Source organism: Seriola aureovittata, chromosome 15 (genome assembly GCF_021018895.1).
Source record: "Seriola aureovittata isolate HTS-2021-v1 ecotype China chromosome 15, ASM2101889v1, whole genome shotgun sequence".
NCBI classification, from domain to species: Eukaryota; Metazoa; Chordata; class Actinopteri; order Carangiformes; family Carangidae; genus Seriola; species Seriola aureovittata.
In genome coordinates, this window is record NC_079378.1 from 22,566,436 (window position 1) to 22,587,288 (window position 20,853).

At 40.7% G+C, this 20,853-nt stretch overlaps 1 protein-coding gene across 3 annotated transcripts in view; it reads right to left on the reverse strand.

The window, feature by feature from the left end:
* LOC130182367 (vacuole membrane protein 1-like) overlaps positions 1-20,853 on the reverse strand; it is a 60,138-nt gene that overhangs the window by 16,506 nt on the left and 22,779 nt on the right. For all 3 annotated transcript variants that reach the window (XM_056397250.1, XM_056397249.1, XM_056397248.1), the window contains exons 7-10: positions 18,269-18,400; positions 8,124-8,204; positions 7,597-7,713; positions 3,611-3,672 (exon numbers count right to left, since the gene is read on the reverse strand). In XM_056397250.1, the coding sequence (XP_056253225.1) occupies positions 3,611-3,672; positions 7,597-7,713; positions 8,124-8,204; positions 18,269-18,400 (392 nt within the window). The remainder of the gene's footprint in view (positions 1-3,610; positions 3,673-7,596; positions 7,714-8,123; positions 8,205-18,268; positions 18,401-20,853) is intronic.

The following is a 20,853-nucleotide window of genomic DNA, read 5'->3' on the forward strand; positions in this document are numbered from 1 at the left end:
ATGAAACTTAAAAAACGAGTTTGTGGACATTCCCTGTTCAGTGAGAAAGAACAGAAATATTAAGCAAATATAACATTAACCAGATAATACTGCTGCACTGTACTGACAGTCACACTGCAGCATCCAGCCAGTAGCCCGTGTTTAAGTATTTTAATCTCTGATCTCATCAGCTTTCCATCGTGTCATCTATGTGCTACTCAAATATGCAGAGCTTGGATAAAGCAAAGAGGCACCCCTATAAAAACACACACACACACACACACACACACACACACACACACACACACACACACACACACACACACACACACACACACACAATGTTCTTATGTGTTTTCACTACTATTGAAACTCTGGTCTTTTTCAAAAGTTAAAGGTCACTCGACATCAACATAATTCAGGGAATTCACCAGGTAAAAATGAGTCTTGTTGAGCTTTGAACAAACAGCAGCTTTTCTTGGAGAAGTAGTGATGGACTCATTCAAAGAGATCACTTTGTCAGAAAGCTGAAATATGATTTAAATTAAATAATTATCAACATGAATAAATAATTAAAAAAAAAAGAAAATGACACAATATGATAATGGTTCAGTGTTTTGAAAATTTTCAGTGTGAAATAATTTGAAATGTCATGGTCTTCAGTACAAACAAGTTCTGTAAGGCTTTACACTCTGAGAGGTTACTGACTTCTGAACCGTGTGTGTGTGTGTGTGTGTGTGTGTGCCAACTAGCTCACCTGACAAAGGCAAAAAACAGGAAATGAGTTGTGTAGTATTGTATTATGTCATGCCAGGGTGAAATCACCACGGCAAAAGTCCAACGGTTACTTTAGTCACCCACAAAGACAAATACTACTCCCTCAGTTTATAGAGATTAATCCAGAGGCAGGCAGACAAAACAAACCGAGTCTAAGTATTAAAATTCCACAATAAAGACACAATTTGTGTCTTTATTTTATCATCACGTAAAAACATTAAGTTCAAAGCAAATTTTATCATAGAAGCAAAAACAGCTGAAATGATAGCAAATGCTGCACATGCTTAAAACATTTCACAAAGACGGCACAGATGTTATAAAAGGATGAGACTGAACAACAAATCAGTCATTAGTGTGAGACCCTCCAAAAACAATCATCAAACCGTTTTTTTTGCAGACGTGGCTTCATGTAATTGTTTCAGGAATCTGTTTATGCAGCATCAACAAATAAGAAATTCACTGAAATTTGTTTCTGTAAACTCCAATCCAATTAAAAAAATATAAAAAAAAGACTTAATTAAGTTTTCACTGCAATTCCAAGAAAGGCCAGGTTTGAAATGCTTCAATTTCCAGATTTATTTTAAATATGAGTTGGTGGGAGGTAAAGTTTTGGAAAAGTCCTGAGGCTGAGGTGATAAAAAAAAAATGTTGATGTGAAGTTTTGGTGTAACTGAATTTTGAGAACGAGGGTATTCAGAGGACAAATGTTTGAGTTTGCGTTTGTGGGTATGTGTGTGTGTGTGTGTGTGTGTGTGTGTGTGTGTGTGTGTGTGTGTGTGTGTGTGTGTGTGCAAAGGGTTTGTTTGTTTGTGTGTGTGTGTGTGTGTGTGTGTGTGTGTGTGTGCGTGTGTGTGCGCACATGCAACTGCATGTACAGAGTGGGTGGGTGCAACTGCAGGTGGATGAATTTTCATGGGTGTAGAGGTAGGTGTAAATTTACTTTCAAGCACCTGCACAGTTGCGTCTGTCTGCGCCTAAAGGGTTAAAATTGAAAGGCTGTCACCCATTCATAAGGTGAAGTGTGATTGAGAGTGAGAGTGAGTGAGGCACAGAAAATCATAGGTGAGAAGGTGGAAGGGCCTCAGCGAGGAAGGAAGCTGACGGTTGATAAGTTGTAATGAGGGAAACTTCCTTTAGAGAAGAAGCGGGCAGTGAGTCAGACTGAAACCTGTCAATAACCAATGATCTATCGCTTTGAGTCTAGCTCAATGAACTGTGACTGCAAGAGGGGACAGGCCTTTCACAACCCATACACAGTCACACACACACACACACACACACACACACACACACACACACACACGCATACAGAAATATATATAATATGTATGTATATATAATATTTTAACTTTTGTGTAAAGCCTGTTTTATCTAAGCTTCATTCACCTCAATTAGAACATATTTTAATTTGTCGCATTAAAGTAGGATTAACAAACTATGTATAAAAAATTCGTATGTTGAGAAAAGAGCAACAGCAGCTTATTTAATAACCATCTTTGAGTTTATGTCTTTCAAATTCATTTTAGAAACAAAGCAAACACGCAAAAACGACAACATGGCAAGGAAGAGAGCTGATGCAATCTCATCGCCTGATTTCAGCAAGTGTGTGTCTGCGTGAGAGAGAGATAGCAAGAGTTCATGAGTATGAATGTCTCTCTCTGTGTGCGTGTGTGTGTGTGTGTGTATGTGTGTGTATAATAAATGGCACTCCCACCAGCAGGTGTGTTGAGGGCAGTTTCCAGCTGCAGCCCGGGGCATCTCTACAAGGACACCCATCGTGGCACCCATCAGCACCCACACCCAACACCAAGGTTCTCTCAACTTCCATTACATCTAGCCCTTATTTTGAAAAGCCCAGCGGCTGTATATAAAAGTGTGTGTGTATGTGTGTGTAGGTGTGATTCTTATATTTTTACATTTTGATTTGCATCTTTCTTTAAAAGGTTTCACTGGTTTTTAAACTTTTAAAAACCAGTCTGTGTCTGTTGGCTTCATGAAGAAAAAGTCATGTCTCTCAGTCTGACAGAACAACTTCATGCAGTTGGTATATTCACACTGGGCCTCCAAAAATACTGACACACATAAATTTGCTTTGTGAAATCTTTCCCAATTTCTCGTTCCTTCCAAGAGGTTCCAGGCTAATAAACACTAGCATATCCTGCCTGAGACGCCTGACACCTGACAGGCCTTATTTTATCAAAAAGATAAAAGGTTGCATCGCAGAGATCGATCTCTAGAGACCCAGAAGCAGCCCTCTCTTTTGGCTTGAGCTCCCTATGAAATCAGGTACATAGGTAATAACCCTCTATGACCGTTCATCATCAAGAGATAAAACAGAGGAGGAGGTTTCTGTGATAGACAAGAGTTCATCCTGTCCTGTGCAGCAGCCAGAACATGTTCATGCCCATAGTCATCCAGTGGAAAAATCCAAGCCATTAATCACCATGTCGACTATTACGGCAGAGTAAGGAGCCAAAAGGGGAACAAAATGTGACAAAACCTTTGTTTCAGGGTCCACGCAAAGTATTTCAAACAGGATAGAGCAACAAGTCATCTTTCCAAAATCACCATGTTTAATTCAAATCAACAACTGAGTCTGTGTGACCTTCATCACAGTCATGAAGGAGGAGGAGGAGGAGGAGGAGGCAGATTTCACACAAAGGAATATAAATTACCTGAATGCACCGTGACCACCCAAAAGATCCCTCAACCGTCAAATTCTGCATTAACTCTTTCATGTGTGGTAGCTGCATTTTTACATTACTTTTTACTGTGCAAACACACACACACACACACGCAAACACAAACACACACACTCACACCCACACCCACACACCCGTTGAGCTTTACTCACCCGATGAGGGAGACCATCTGCTCCACTATGTGCCTGCTGAAGGTGACGATCACAAACAGTTTCTGTATGACAAAGAAACACACAGAGAAGGATCGAGTCAGTCACTGAACCATGAGGTCACTGCTGGGATGCAGAACAAGGCAGTGTGTGCATCATAGTTTGATCAGTAATTCCTTAACTCCCCCTCACACATATACACACACACACACACACACCCTTCCCATCATGCCCAAAGCCCATGCCTTGCACCATCAAGATGGTTTGGTCTAAAGGCAGCCATGAAGACGCCCTTTTGTCAAGGAGGGCAAGAAATAAAAGGCCTGTGCTCTATGACACACCACCAACAAAGTGCAACAGGTCAGCATAATCACACTGTCTGTCATCTGAAGTGTGTGTGTGTGTGTGTGTGTGTGTGTGTCTGTGTGTGTGTGTGTGTGTGTGTGTGTAAAGGATGCATGGATAGAGGAGTGGAGGAATCAAAGGAGATGTGTCATTGCTTCACAGGGGTTCTGGATGTCGGCTCCTGTCTGGTCTGATTCCTGCTTAGTCACCAGGCCAGAAAGGACAGACGGGCGAATGGCAGCCATTCTGGCTCATATCAGCCCTGCGTCCTCCCGCAGACGAGCAGGAACAGGCAACCGCTTACTGACCAGATATTTCAAAGTCCTTCACTTGCCCTCTTGAGTTGTTGTAAGTTACTGTATTCTTATAAACAAACATGTGTTTTGGACACTAAAAATGTGGTTTGATCCAGTAACATCTAGGTTGCCTTCAACATACCATTAGAAAGGCTTAACCCAACAGAGCGTTTGGCGGGTCCATCATTACAAACTCATGTTGTGCAGAAAAGGATTGTTCAAACCCACAGAACCTAATTTTAAATTCTAGTCCAGATCCCAAGGTTTCCAAAGATACTAAATATATGTTCCCCAATTACAGGGAAAAGTGTATAAAATGATACACAAGACATCTAGAATTTTCCATTTTGTGTAATGATGGAGCCATAAAAATGTCATGTTAGATTTGAATATTTCACTCAATGTAAATGTTTTAGCTTCAATTAGGTGCTGGGGGCACATACAGAATATATTGTATATCATGTGGAAATGTTTTATCTTGGCTGGGCTGCAAGTGGTTAAAATCATATTACATTGATGTTAATGTAATTTTATATTGACCCACAACCATTACTATATTTCAGGATGCTTTTGTAAAAGCTAAATGGAGCTGATCAACCTTGACTTGGACCTTGACAAGCTATTGAGACTATATTAAAGATATATTACTGTATATTATTGAGGTTTTAAAAGCTGCAAACTGCTCTGATTGGTAGGATTTTAGCAGCTGGTGTTATAATAAATCCACTTTGAACTAAACGTGTTTAACTTCATGATTAAATAAAGATATAAACTGTGTCTTCACATGAATTTCCCCCAGGGGATGAATAAAGTATCTCTCCGTCAATCTATCTTGTGGAATATTAATATTTTTTTTGCAACACATTTTACAAACAATGAAGGTGTAGAATTAGTAAAATTACAGAAAGTATAGAGAGTGTAAATTATTACACTGTAAGTGGACAAAAGTGAATTAGACATCACTTTTAAATGGTTACACTGCAGATAAGTCTGCACCAGGACGCCTCAATGTCACTTTTAATTTCATTAAAATTGTGACGGGCTCCTTTGATCAGTGCTTTGTTACAGTGTCCATTGTCAGGTTATGTAACAGGTCACCCGTGTGTTGTCGTTTTGGTTGTGTTTTAATTTGGGTGGGTGTTAATCCTCAGGACGACACTGAGGGTTAAACAGAATGAATGACGGACTTGCAGTCAAAATGTTGGCAATGTCACAAAAATAACAAACCTTTGGCGTCAAATCTGTAACTATAAAAAAAGACTGACATTTGCAATCGTACTATTTCTGAGCCTCATGCAAAATTAACATGAGGCCGTGCTGTAAGTAAATCCCATCATGGCAAATTTCAACCTCGACTTCAGTGACAGGTTTCGGAGCACTGCACTTAAAGCTTGATTTTTATGAACCAATTGATCCTTCATCCCACGGAGAGGAGGAAGGGACAGCAAGATGGCCGACACAGGAAAGCTGACTAAGATGCCTTAAATGTCTCTGCTCGGAAACTGATGGTGACACGGTCTTGACTCGCTGATTTCAATTTACTGACAATGCTGATGAGAGTTACGCACATCACAGGCATATATAAACACATTGACAAGGGGGAGTATGACATCAGTAGGTCACAGAAAAGGACCAATTACTATCAAGAACCGCAAGCTGCACTGAGTGGGTGAACAGTAAAATGGAAGTGAGAGCATCCTGTTTTAAATGTTGTGTTTTTGCAGCTCTTACGCTCCATAAATGCAGATTCTTGGTCAAAGGGGAAACAACAATACCAATCATCATGTTTCACTGTCGCCACATGAAAGTCTACTTTCTCTGCCACACCTCACAGCTCTTCTGTCCTCAGCAATAGCACCTCTCTCAAGGGCCTGAAATGTGTATTTCCACCCATCATCCTCAAGTGACCTGCTACGTCACAAAGCAGCTGACGTTGACCGTTCAGCAGCGCACATTCAGGCGCTCCAGAAGCTTAATGAGCATAAAAGGCGGAAGCAGTGCAGAATAAAGAAGCCTCTCCTTGGAGACTGGTGAGAACACACCTGAAGCACAGGTACAAACGCAGATCAAAAACACGCTTTGAGGCACTGAGGCCGCTCCGAGTTTTACGCCCACAGACACACACACACACAAGCACACACACACACACAAGCACACACACACACACACACACACATACAAACACAAGCTTCAAAATCCCCTTTTGTTCCCTCTTGGCCCATGAGGGAGAACGTCACCTGCTCTCCGCTGCACTTTCTTCTCATACTTCTTGTTTTCTGCTCTCACACTGTAAACTACTGAATCATTTGCATCAAAAGCAAAAAAAAAAAAAAAAAAAACCTGAGCTTGAAGAAAATTAAACCAAGCAGCTTCAGGAGAGATTGGGGCCCCCCAGACATGCCGGAGAGTCGGGTGAAGTCTTTCTTTTCCGTGAGACAGGGAGGGACACACCTCTGTCAGTGGGGGCCCCTGGGACCCCTGGGCGTAATCTGGTCCTGTGTGTGTGATTCTGTCTGCCATGCCTGCAACCCCCCCCCTTCCCTCCAAACCCCCCCCATCTCCCCTTCTCTCTTTCTCCATCACCTCCCACAGACAATGTTTATCTGCTTTAGCTCGCACTCGCTAGGTTCACTGCCACCCCCCTTCCTTTTTTCTAGTGTGCTTCAGGACAATGCATTTAGCGTATGATAAGGAATGAGGCTAAGTGGAAAAAATGCTTAGCTTTTAACCCTTCCTCTCTGTGTCACAATGAGCAAACGCCAACTTTTGCTTAGAAAACAGAAAGTTGAGCCCCTGACGGTAATCACAGACATACTGCAAATTCCTGGACGCAAATTGAGGATTTTCCAGGATTAGAAGAAACGTGTGTGATGCCAAGTCTCTTAACAGCAGTTTCTTATTCAGGGGTTAGGATGAATCTCTTACTTTCCCATAAGTTCTCAATCTGCTTCAGTCTGACCAGTCTACTGTACAATGTACTGGGGCTGCTGCAGCTGCAGTCACAAAATGGTTGACTCCCCCTACTATGCCTGCACAAAATGGCCTCCTTACTACCAGCTGAGTACAGTACAGAGATGCCGTGCATGAGTGTGATTCATTATTTAGCACACTTCTCCCTCTGAACAACATTAAAGATGAATGCAAATCTCAAACTTAGACACAAATAAATTTTGCTGTTTCTCTGCAGTATAAGGAAATAGAAACGATAAAGGACGAGTTCTACACATCCAGCGGTGTCAAACTCCTTAAAATATATAACTGTCAACTGTATTTTTTATCAATATTTTAGGAAGAAAAAAAAGCCCTAGCATTATTTATATGGATTTATATTATTTAACTGCAGCTTACCTGAATGTGCATTTTGATAACTGCTTTCCCAATGAGTGTTGCACCAAAAAACGTCCAGAACGGGACCAGAAAGTGTCCACATGTTATTCCTGCCAGGTCAAACAGGGGATTTGGTATCTGTTGAAAACAATACTGATGATTAGACTTGATATTGTGTACATTTACGTGAAGAAATACATAATAAATCATGCAGAGAAAGTGTAATTATATAAAACAATATAACACAATCGTGAAATCTATGTAGTATATTTTCCTCTGCATTTACCCACCATCTGTATTTCACATATCCACCTACTTACAGGAGGTCACTGAAAGTGCCATGAGAACCTCTGATACTTGTCTTATCTGATAGTATTTACTTTTTGATTGTGTGCTGAATGATTCAGAGGTGACATTTCCTTTGAAATATGCATCAATGTCAATATTAGATGAATGTGGATGGGACAAAATAATTCAGACTGCTAAAACCTGTAGCAGGGGTGAAGAATATTTCATAGAAAAAAAAGATTATGCATGATTTTACTCACAGAGGCACAGGCTAAAATCCCCAAGAAGCCGACTTTCTGGATGAGTTTCTGCACAGCTACTTTTGCTCTGGTGGCAAAGTCCTTAAAAAAAAAAAAAAAAAAAAGCAAAAGTGAGAATAATGTGAGATAAAATTTTCACCAGAGACGTGATGCTGTTTCACTGATATTGATCGCATACTTAATGCAGACTACACATGTAATGTAGACAAAGCTTCATTCACAGGACACATCTCCAACATCCTCTGCATATTTTTTCTACAAAACAGCAAATTGCTAAATAAAAATAATTTATTTTCATTATTGTTGATTGTAAAGTTTTCTACTGGATACATACCATAATATCTTTATTAATACTGGATTGCGTCTGACAGTTTAAAAGTGTTTCAAAGGAATATTAGTGATCTACATTTATTTTGATTAATTATTCACAATTAATTTCAAATAAACATAAGATTGATAGGTAAAATTGTTTGCATCCAAATAATTAATATGAGTACTGAAACATTTATTAAGGGAAAATTACAGCAGAGAGTTCTTTCAGGGTTTTACTAAGCATTTATGTGGAAGAGGGAAAATCACAGAGGTGTGTGAAATAAATGTGTGTAGCCAGCTGCCATGTTGTTTTTGAAGGGGGTTTTAATAAAATGCTTTGAAGCCCATTCAAATGTCACATTAAAACAATTCAAGAATTTAGGATAACATCTTGATTCGGGAAAACACTGAACAATCAAAGATCTGCTTTTAGGATTTCTCCATCACCTCTGACTGTTAATGTTTCAGCTTATTTACTGATTACTGTCTCTGTACTGACTTTAAATCTTTCCATTTTATTTCTAAAAACATAGTAGTGTTCAAGTGAAACGAAAAATGGGGGAATAACCTGTTTTTTTTTTTATCTGTGCTTGTTTCTAAATGATTTTAGAGGAGTAGCAGCTGCAACAGGCAGATTTTCTACCTCCTGTAAATCTGCCCTCAACAAAAAGTTTGAATCAGTTCCTGAACAAAACAGCAACTGACTAACCAAATAATGAGACCCTCAGAAACTAGATGTACAGCAGAGCAAACTGTTTACAACTTGAAAATACACATATTTTATTGGATTGCTGATAAGTGTGATTTTCCTTTAGTAAATCGCAGAATGTGTTTCTAAACCTTCCCAAGTTCAGGTGCTTAATTTTTAATGATAAAAATATATAAAATACAATATTTAAGCATCATCTTTACAATATTTACACTGTTTTAATTCAACTTTATCCACATCTTGCAAAATAATGGAGAAAAGTATGTGCGATGAGTGTGATTAGTGGGAGAAGTTGCCTGCTTGTTTAAATTTATCACAGGAACTCATCTAATAACAAGCAACTTCTTAGAGGGGAAAAAAAGTATTTATTTAAATGTCTGAATGCCAAATATAGGTTTTGAGATAAATCAGGTCCTGAGGTAAATTCATGATCATCCTTCCAACATAATAATCTCCAAGTTCACAGCAGAAATGCCACAAATTCACCTGCCTAACATTCAACAAGAAATGCAAGTTTTACCTCTAAACGTGCTTCTTCATTCAATGACAATTATAAACTGGTTTTAGCATGTCTGTAGCTCACCTCTAGTGCCAGTTTAAGTTAAGTCCATTGTCATTGGGAATGTGAGAACAAGACAACAGACTTTGGTCATTCCAGTGACTCACATATTCTTACTTTTTCTGCTGGTGTTGCCCTATCCGTCTTGACAGCTCCACAAAAGCCTCTTTTCACAGCAATGACACACATTTTTCCCCAAATATACCTTTTCTGGGAAGAGGAGCTTTAATCTGTTTGGATTTTTACTTAAACTACTTCTGGGAAGACAGTGGGAATGCACAGGAAACCCTTGATCCAGGACCTTGCATATTTTTTGAGGACCCAACATTTAGGTAAATTATAAAATGACTGCTTTCTCTCTATGATAGTTTTATTATTGTTAATTATTTTTTTCCTAAGAAATTGTGTGATTCAGGGCTCATATCATAACTCTTAAGATAACAGCAATAAAATATACTGAGGACACTGCATTCCCAAAATATTCAGTGCAAGTTTTTTTTTAATTTCTAGGCCTTAATATGTTAATAAATTGATCTTTTGGCAGCAGAAAATGTAGACTTTACTGCCAAAAATTACACAATGACATTCATTCTTTATTATTATTTCCACATTTGTCTGAGCTTTTCTTAAAGTTGATGCATTTTTATCATGAAAAACGGTAAGATTGTTATTTGTTTGTGAAGTTAATGAAATTATTGTGGTAACACTGCCTCTTTTTTTTTTAAATGCTCAGAAGTTCTCAAGATATTTATACTTGAATATATGATTAGTATATAAATAATAAGTCGCTTTTAGTGATGTCATATATTATACTCAATTAAGTAACCCGTTTCTTTGATATCTTAATAAATATTTTGCAGTAAAGCCTTACATGTATATTTAATGTATTCTTACTCAGACTTGTTCAAAAATATGACATTGTAGTACTTTAATTCAAATGTGTGTCAGCTGCTGTATATATTGTGTGAAGGTATATATTACAGCTTGCATTTGCTATATGAAATTATATAGATGTTTCACATGAACATCATCCTTTTGTGCCTTTTAGATTTAACCCCAGACTTTGCGCCCAGAATATTTTTAATGCAAAAAACTTCACATTTATTCATTAATAACTGCAACTGCAGTTCTTAATAAGTATATGAGGGCATTTGTTCCAAAGTGAGACAGCCTCTATTTAAAGACAATACACACTCTTTCTAACTGGCTGCTAATATGGACACAACATTATGTTGATAAAGTTCCCCTCAAGACATTTATATAATTGTTTGTCCTTCTTGAATCACAGTGTTAATGTTTTAAACAGTTTACTGGTGATTTTCATGTGGCAAAGTGTTTACATCTATTGCATTTTAGAATGAAACCCTCAAATAATGAGTCAGTGGGCTGTTTAATTATTTATAATCTAAATATCCTTAATGAATGTTTGCTCTATGTGAAAGCATCTTTTTCACCTAAAACAATACAAAATCAACTGACAGAGAATCTAGAGAAAAAACAAATTAATTTCATACGAAAAGATGAGAAAAATTTGTTTTCTTTTAAAAAAGTAAGGCCTCTGTTTCTGAAACATCATATTAATCTAAAAAAAAAAAAAGAGGTGCAGCAGGGGGCTGGCAATACATGATCATACCTAATATGGTCAACAAAACCAGTACAGTGCTGATGACATTCTTTACGGGGTGCAACCCAGCGGACAGGAAATTTGAGAGACATGGGAGGTCGCCTAATAAGGCGGTGGTGGGGGGAGCGAAGGGACACAGAATCTGATTGGTTCACTATTTGAATTTCTGCCTCCCCTGATGTCCAATCATGAAGGTTTATCCTTGGACAAGCCTGTAGTTTTAATTCTAGCCTGTCCCCATGTGTTCATACATGTGTGTGAGTGTGTTTGTGGGGGTGTATGTGTGTGTGTGTGTGTGTGTGTGAGAGTTGCTCAGCTGGTGGGAGACAGGGAGGGAAGGAATGTGTATGGCTGGTTTACAGCTGAACCACTGAGGACTGTGTCTGGACCAGGGACACCTGACAACCGCTGGTGTTGTAGCACAGACAGAACCCTGCAGAACCAATCAGTGCCATGGAGACGGCCTGTGAATCCCATTCATTTTCTGACATCATGACACATGCATTGTTTACATTAGGTGCTGTAGTTGAGCTTTTGGCTCATGCATGAAAATATCACCGCAGTGTGAACAAAGGGTCCCTGAGGAGGTGAGGGGAGGGTGTAAAAGGGTGTGTGTATATGTGTGTGTGAACTTGTGACACTGTGATTTACTATAGTTGAACTATGTACTTGGACTCTCTCTCTCTCTCTCTCTCGTCTGCATTTCTGGACCGGGGAAGCGTCTATCTTGGATGGCTGGGGTTCAGACATCCAGACTCTGTTGTTGGCGGCTTATGGAAAATCACCATCTTTGCCAGGCAGCTTGCCAAGGGCTGCCTGCCACCTCCCCAACCCCCACCCCTCCTCCACCCCCATCACCACTGGCCTGTAGGGCTGGGCTTAGCAGCAATTACATTTGGTAAGATCTTGTCAAGGGTGCAGTGTCATTAAAACCATGGGGGTTTTGGTTCCAGGTTTGGCTGTTCGGCACAGATGCCTTACTCAGCAGTCTGCACACTCACCCCACATGGAGCCGACATCTGATCTGTTATAGATCTGGACTTCCCCCTCCATACACATATATCATATGTGCTTAGATTATCTAATTATCTCATTTCTCATTTCAATAAGCACATCAGACGTGCTTCTCAGAAACCACATTTTACTGGTTTTGGTTCTGGTACTGGTTCTTCCCACCATGGTTTCATGAGCATGTGCTACTTTTGTCTCAAAATCAATTAACCCCTTGGAAAATATAAAATGACACATTAATCTGTGCACCATTATAAACATAAGGGATGTAGCATGTCTTCTTGTCAGAGTAAATAAACATATATTCAATATATAGCAGGTGTTTGATGGATAATGAATTGAAAACCAGATTTAAGTCTTATTAGCTAAATGTCCAAAAAATGACTTCTGGTCTATAAGTGCAGGAGCATGCCCTGTAATGAAATTTGTGAGGATGGAGCAGAGTGAGCTCCACATTTAACATGATTGTCTGAATATCTGTGGTTACAGTTGCCAGGTGATGACAGTTATTAGAAAAATCCACAGGGAAAAACCCCAGAGAAGACAGTTTTTTGAACTTGTTACAGCATCCCCAAAGCATTAGCAGTTTTTATATTTTCAGCAGCACCATTACTTTATGCGGATATACTAAATGTGAACAGGATCAGTTGCAAGTATTCGGTTTTTGAAACAACTATGCTTTTTTCTTAGTTTTTCATTTAAAGTGCATTACTGTACGATGTGATTCTTGTTTCTCTTGGATTTGATGACATGTTGCTCGGAGGGTTTCTTCACAAAAAATGGACTTTTCATTGTGATAAAGTTGGCAAAGCAAACACTTTGTTTTCAGTGGGCTTTGGTAGGAACTGATGGGGCACAGAGTTCGAACATAGACAAAAAGTAGGCAGCGACAAGGCACCCTGCTCCATGTGGAAAAAAGTGTCAGACAAGGAAAAATCTATGCATAGCCTATACACAAGTCAACACCCACGCACATTTTTTCTCTCCCTCTCTCTGTTTTCTTTTTTTTTTCTCAATGAAAGTCTTTCACACAGAAGACACACATCTCCGGAGCGGCCGTGAGCCCCCCGACACGAAGACGGCTAAAGTTCATCTCATTAACTCCTGACAAGCCCGCGCCTGCGCCTGCTCTCTCTGGCACATGAAGTGGAGTGATTAAGGAGTCCTGACGCAATCAAAGCTACAGTCCCCTTTCAAGAATAAAAAAAAAAAGAAAAAAAAAAAGAAAAAAGAAGAGCTACGCATTCAACCTATCTGGACACACACACTCACACACAAAAACACACACACATACACACAGACAAAAAAAAAAATGCACCCCTGAGTCCACGTTGACAAATTCTTTAACAAGCTGTGGTTAAAGGGAAGCTGGTTTTACTCTGACTCACCCCCCTCCTTTCAAACAGTTTACTGGAAATAAAGAGGGAGGAGGAGGGAGGGGGCACTTTCAGAGAAGTCACGTGACGGGGCCGGGCAAACCACAGCACAGAGAGCCTTTGAGTGCAGTAGGCCAGGGGGGAAGGCAGGCATACGCCCAGCGCAGATGGCCCTGATTTGAGTTACAGGAGATATGATCCTGGGAGTTGGCAATCAAGAATTCACAGCCTGTTAACCCTTTCCGTTACAAGCGGAAGTTACAAGCAGTCATGGACTTGATCCATGCAGGATGCTTCGAGACAGTCTGTGTCGATACTGAGGATTCCTCCCAGCACAGCGAGGGCTCTCGTACTGAGCTAAAGATTTAAGAGGGGAAAAAAAGCCGATGTTCATGACATCAGCGTCTGGAGCCGTTAGAAAAGGCATGACTTCATTATTCTTGAATAGCTCTGTTGAATGAATGAGAAAAAAAAAAACCCAGAGTGCTCTGCTGCAGTGCATCACGTGCACTTGTGGCAGGAAGTTGGCATGTGCAGGCTGGGAGAAATACCACTGGGTTTAAGTCAAACTGCTGGCACCTACAAACCTCTGTGACTTGAGCGGAGGGGTCGTAGTCAGCATCTTAATCCAGCTCTGGTGCTACAGGATGGAGAGAGTGTGTGTGTGTGGGAAGTGGGATAGAGTCTGTGTGTATGTGTGTGTGTGTGGCAGTTGTTGTTTGGGGGGTGGGGTGGGGTGGGGTGGGGTGGGGTGGGGGGGTGGGGGGTCACATCCTTGACGACAAAATTTAACCACTTCCTGTCTAAACACAATGATCCAACGATAGCCTTCTCCTATCCAATCCCAATGGAGCCTGTTTCCACTTTGGTCTACTACTATTGATTTTCAGCTTTCAATCAAAAACTCAAGACACAAATCCACAGCGGATGACTGCCTCCGTGTCCACCTTAAAAAGGTGTAAAAAGGGTAAAACGTGGAAGCGTGAAAATCAATCAGAGAGGTGTTGCGATATCTCCTTGGGTGAAAGATGGAACCCTGAGAACATCCAAAGTGATGGTAAAAGCTCTGGCGAGAGAAAAAATGTTTCCGTATGTGGCAGGTCCTCGCTGGTGCAAGCAACCTGCCTCCAGATGCTGTCCAATCACACAGGCACACATTACATATATACACATGGCTGCCAGATATCATCAGAAAGAGACAGAGAGAAAGAGAGAGAGAGAGAGAGAGAAAGAGAGAGAGAGAGAGAGAGAGAGAGAGAGAGAGCAATGCGCAGTGGGAGACGAACACAGTGCGTGAGAAAGAATAAGAACATAGGAAGAGAGGGACAGAAAAAGAAACAATGTCAGAGAGAGAGCGAGACTGAGGCTGTGTACTGAGACAGCAGCACGCAGCGTCACTTCTAATCTGCCCTCGCTCGGATGCAGGACAAACAAGACGATGCTCCTCCTGCGTAACACTGTTAATTTGTTTGGGAAAAGACACGCAGGAGCTCTCCCGATGCTGAGATGATCGTTTAGACAAAACCTCCTCGTCCCCAGGCTGCCCGTTTGTCTTGCTCTTCAACTGTCTCTGCGCTTTTCTCACAGTTTCGGTGGGAAGCGCCACTTTATCAGTAAGTGATGTCAGAGCTCCACTCTCACACATGTGGTCTGAGCGCCAAGGCTGCTGTTGGTGCCAACCTACCCAGCTGTCCACAGCATTACTAACAGTGGACCTTGCAGAAGGTGCCGCGTCCCTGCCCCTCGTTAAACAGCAGCACAGATTCTCCTCAACGCTTTTTTTTTTTGGGACTTCCTTGAAACAGTTTCAGTATTAGTGTCTCAAAAGGTTACTTCAGTTTGTCAGTTAAACTTTGCTGATAATGAAATAAAGTGGTTAACGCGATATATCCCTTTAGAAGAGCAATGCTCAGTTTACACACAAAAAGCACACCTACAGGGCCGAATGGATCATTGATGCTTTAATGTGAAAAAATATTTCAATTGCCTGTTAAAAGATCATTTTATATACGTGGCGTTTCAGCCAGTTCAATTTAAAGAGATGCAGGAAAGGCAGAGACAGTGTGAAGGTATGTGTGTGTGTGTGTTTGTGACAATGGACTACATATTCACCTACTGCTATTTGGAGACATGAACAGTTTTGTGAGTCTGTGACGCAGCCAAAGGCAAACCCCTAACCTGCTGTGACATCAGTAATTGAGCTGAGGCCAGAAATAGTGGTTCGAAGTTTTATCCCAAGAAACTGGTGCAATGAGGATTTTCCGCCACTAGAAATTAATGAATGAATTCATTTGTGATATGTTCTTTAACAAGATAATTAGACCCTGTCCACATGTAAATGGGTATTTCTCAAAACTGAAACTGGTCACTGAAAACAGACCACGTGAAAAACTCTGGCCAAGACGAAGACTTTCAGAAACTCTGTTTTCAGTGTTGTTGTTATGTAGATTATTGTTGTTTGCCAACCGGGACCTGTGATCCTTTTTTTTTTTTCAAGCATCTGATTGGCCAACATGGTTTTACGATTATGGTTATATCACCACCTGCTGATTTAGACAGTGAGTTTTTCATGTGGACAGAGATTTTGTTTTAGACCAGATGTGGAAAACCCCCATTTTAATAAACACCCGTGTACATGTGGACTTGGCCTGAGTCCAGGAGTTCCTACACAGGTTGATGTGGGAGAGAAGAGAGGGAAAAAAAACAAGTAACTGGTTAAGCATTGACTGTCTGAGATAATAGCGGTGAAAGTTAAACACATTACAGTCATTTTCATGCATTCCTGAACTGGGACAAATCAATTCTAGTGAGATACACACATCAATTCCATATTCTAGACGACCTTGTGTATCCCAGCAGGAATCCCCGCGGCGGACCACAGACCCCTGTTTGAGGACCACTGATTTAGTATGACAATAAATTAAAAATTTTTTTGTATTTAAGTATCTCCAAAGTAAATAAACTGGCTTCAGTGTTTTGGACAAGTAACATCAATGACGTGGACGGAGTGTTTTCCTTGTTTCAAGATAAGAACCTGCTTCCAGAGAACAGTTTAACCAACACTGGAAACGAGTGAAATCCTGCCTGCAAATATTTCCACTCATTCAAAAATAAATGGCTTTCATTTGTAATAAGTAATTTTTTGAACATTGTTTGACATCCTCACAAAACAGGATGTTAAACCAGCATGGAAAAAAAAAGAAAAAGAAACAGATCATGATCTGACTGTGAATTAAGTGAAAAGGAGCTGACTGGGTTGCTCCTAAAATCATCTACAATCACATTGTGAATTGAACATCCTCTTCCCTTTAACCTGAGCCTAATTTATATATTTGTTGTAAACCTTACAGAAAGAAAATATTGTGGCAATTTGAACACAACAAATTCATCTTTCTGACATTTTCTGCCAATAAAGTTAGAGGAACAACACATCCACAGATATAGTCAGGTCTCATTTGTGAGACTTTATGAGACGTTTCTAATACATACACAAACATGGCCTAATATAGGTAGATTTTTTTTTATGCTATGACCACAGGCATTCTTTCCAAGCATTTTTTCCTTTTGGAGTTACTGAATTATCAAAGTTAGCATGTCAAAACTGACCCACACATCTAAACTATGGTTGGACTGTTACTAATCCTTTATACATGCTGAGGAGTGAAATTCATACTGTAAACAAAAAGAAACATTCCTCTGAAACACTCAGTAATCCCTTGATTTCGGGAATACCCTCATAAAAAAACCACAAAAAAAAAACCAGTAGATTTATTTGCTCAGTCTGGTACTGTCTGATATTGTCTGATATCGTTTATTTGTAAATACAAGAGTGAGTGAGCCTGTTGTAAAAGTTCAAAACCCTTTATGGATGCAGTTGTTTTACTGCACTTGACCTGTCTGACTGTTTGACCCACACTGAGAGAGAAAAGCATTCCTGAGGATGAGGACTGTGTCAGGACACTTTTGATGAAAAGCCTTCTAAAAAAACCACATGCATATTTCCACTGAATTCCCTTTCTCCATTAATAATCTCAACTGGGTGGAAAAATAAATATTTACAATGAGCTATGAGGTATTGTTGAAGTATTTGCTGGGATATTTCATATGAAAGTTTTTTTTTTTTTTTTTTTTTTTTTTTTTTTTTTACAGAGGATGTCAAAATGAAGGGCCGGAAATGGCGGGAACATTTTACTCTAGTGCATCATAGCTGTTCTCTTAGTCATAACGTTGTGAAAGCGCTTGATTCCTGTTGTACCGCTGACACACTGAGGTGGGGCTTGGTCAGCACACACAGACACACAAAGACACACACACACAGACACACACAGACACACACAAAAAGAGCGGCATTGCAATTGCCAGTTGAGAACAAGGAACAAATATAAAAGGAACTGAATGAAGTGAAGCAGGTAGAAGGAAAAGTTATAGCTCAACAAGATGAGTATTGAGGGGGAGTGGGGGCAGAAAGAGGAGGAAATGAGAGGGGCTAGGTAACAGAAGATGATGAGGATGAAGGATGAGTAGATGAAGATGATGCAGGGAGCAGTGTGTCACCTGTGCAGACTGTGTCTGGTCCAGGATCTCCTCAAACTTCTGGTAATCCTCGTCATCAGGGTCAGCGCCGGAGAGCCGTGCAGCTCGGGCCATGAAGTAGGGAGGAAGCTCTCCTATGGCAGTGCCTGCACCCTGCTCACACAGAAACACAGACACAAACACACACGTACAGACAATGTTAGTTATTGCTGCTCAGCTGTTATTTATAATACTCCCCGATGTGATGTGCTTCTGTGTTTTGTTTTGGCAACACAGGCTTCTGTCCCAAACGCTAATGAATCTGAATTCAACATAACTCTAAGACAGAGAGAGGTGTTAGCTCTTATGTACAGTGCAGGTTGTTTATTTGTATCAACTTTATTAAATTGTATTTAGATTCTGTGGCTGATTGTATTTTTTTTTTTTTTTAAATATGCATTGAGTAGGTTGGTGGTAAAAATTCTATATTTTATGCTAATTATTATAACAAGCATGTTACTGTGGTGACTGGGGGGTTAATGGAGCAAAATATCAATATCCACAATCCAAAGCAGCTTGCACTGCTTGATGTCTGGAATTGTGTGATCAGCGTGCTTAATGGGAATAAAACGGAAAGGATTTACGAGAACGAAAATCCCTCAGATTATTAAATGATCATGGACACATCAAACACAGACCTGGGGAAGGTGAAAAACCAGATGCCACCTCTAAACAGCATATCAACACGCCGCACTGCTAACTGCTAACTGCTCTATGCTAATCTACTTTTGGACATTTGGAATCCAGTGTTTCTGGAAAATTTCAGAAGTGCTAACAAGCCCTGGGGGGGTGGGGTGGGGTGGGGTGGGGTGGGGGGGTATCAATATATCAAGATATCAATATCTAACAGCCAAAAGGGGCTTGTACCTCTAAAGCACTGGAGCCTGTGTGATTGAGGGGGGTTTAACAGGAAAAAAGCGGAAGTGATTTGAGGGAAATAAATCCTCAGCATTTGGTCGGTTCACCAAGTTCATTCTGCCAAAACATGAGGACGGAGAGGGAGTGTGGTGGGGAGGAGAGGGGTGAGGGCTACAGACTTAATTAACACAATGAAAACAGCCGCCAAGAAATTCAGTGTTTTTGGAGTTGCTCACAGCTCATTACTTTAATGTTTCCAGGCACAGGGGGAGAGCAGGGGTGTGAGGGGGGATGAGTGAAAGATGCTGAGGATATAGTTAGTGTAAGTTACAATTACAAATGGCTTATGAATGATTTCAAGCCCCAACACATCCTGCAATGCACAGACGGCAATGAAAAACTTAAGCAGTGAAATTCAGTGGTCTAGGTGGAACATGCACAAAATCATAGCTTCAATCTCGCTCTCAGAAGAACATAACTGACTAATCACAGCCACATTACTTGCATGTAGCTGGATGGCTGGGCCAGAAGATGATTAGTGGGTAGTTAGCAACCATGGCAGCGACAACAAGCCCAAACAATCATTCTCAAGAGGCGGTGCTATCCCAAAACCTGGCAGACTGCATCTTTAATCTGAACACCCTCTTCTCTTGTTAACACTGCAGTCTTTGATGAAATCTGCCAGTTTTTTCTCATAATGGAGACGTGCCTTAATCTCCCTGGCAGCTGCTCCATTCAATAGCTCTGCCTGTGTTTGTGAGCCTGCATGTGCCTGTGTGTGTACGTGTGTATTTGTGTAGGGGGCAGTGAAATGCGTCCACCTGCGCATGGTGGTGTTTGAAGTGGAGCACTTCAGGGAGCGGCAGTAGTGGACAGAGAGGTTTCAAGAGGTAACAGAACAACACAAAGAGAGAGGAGGACAGAGAAAGGAGAGAGGAGGAGAGAGAGGAGGTAAAGAAGCAGTAGTGGTGCTGGTAGTAGTTGGGAGGGGGATGTCATGTCTCATCACCAGTGGGAGGCTGGCAGAGGGAGGGGGAACGCTGGCAGGGGTGCTTTGAAATCATGGGCGCAACAGGTGTCTCTAACTGTAGAGCTGACAAGCCTCAGCTCCAGCCATGCCAGGCTGAGGTTACAGGGGTGTAGTGGTGACTGGGTGGTGTTGAGTCCAAGGGGATTAGATGGCGCGCGCGCACGCACACACACACACACACACACACACACACACACACACAAACACAGAGCCCTATATCACACCTCAGAGCATGGTGCTGCTGGTGGGGCTGCAGCTTGGCTCAGGGGAAATTTGACTCCAGTAAATCAAGCATACACACTTTTCTCTCTTACACACACACACACACACACACACACACACACACACACACACACACACACACACACACAAGACAGGGTGTGTCGTTATATCAATTTCATCATCATCACTATAAGGGGTGAAAGGTGAGGATCACAGTATCCTTTATTAAGGTATAATTTTTTTATGTTAATTCATTAATATTAATATTTTGTTAAGCATAGAAAATGTTTGATGTTATGGTTCCAGGAAAGTGACTGAATGTCAATGAAAGGAACTAAGTAAGTGTAGTTTGTATAAAGGAATAATTATCCACATCATGTGTGTATGTGTGCATGTTTCCAATTTTACAATTGTGTGTTTGCATGTGTGTACTGAATGTGTGTCTAGTCAATGTTTT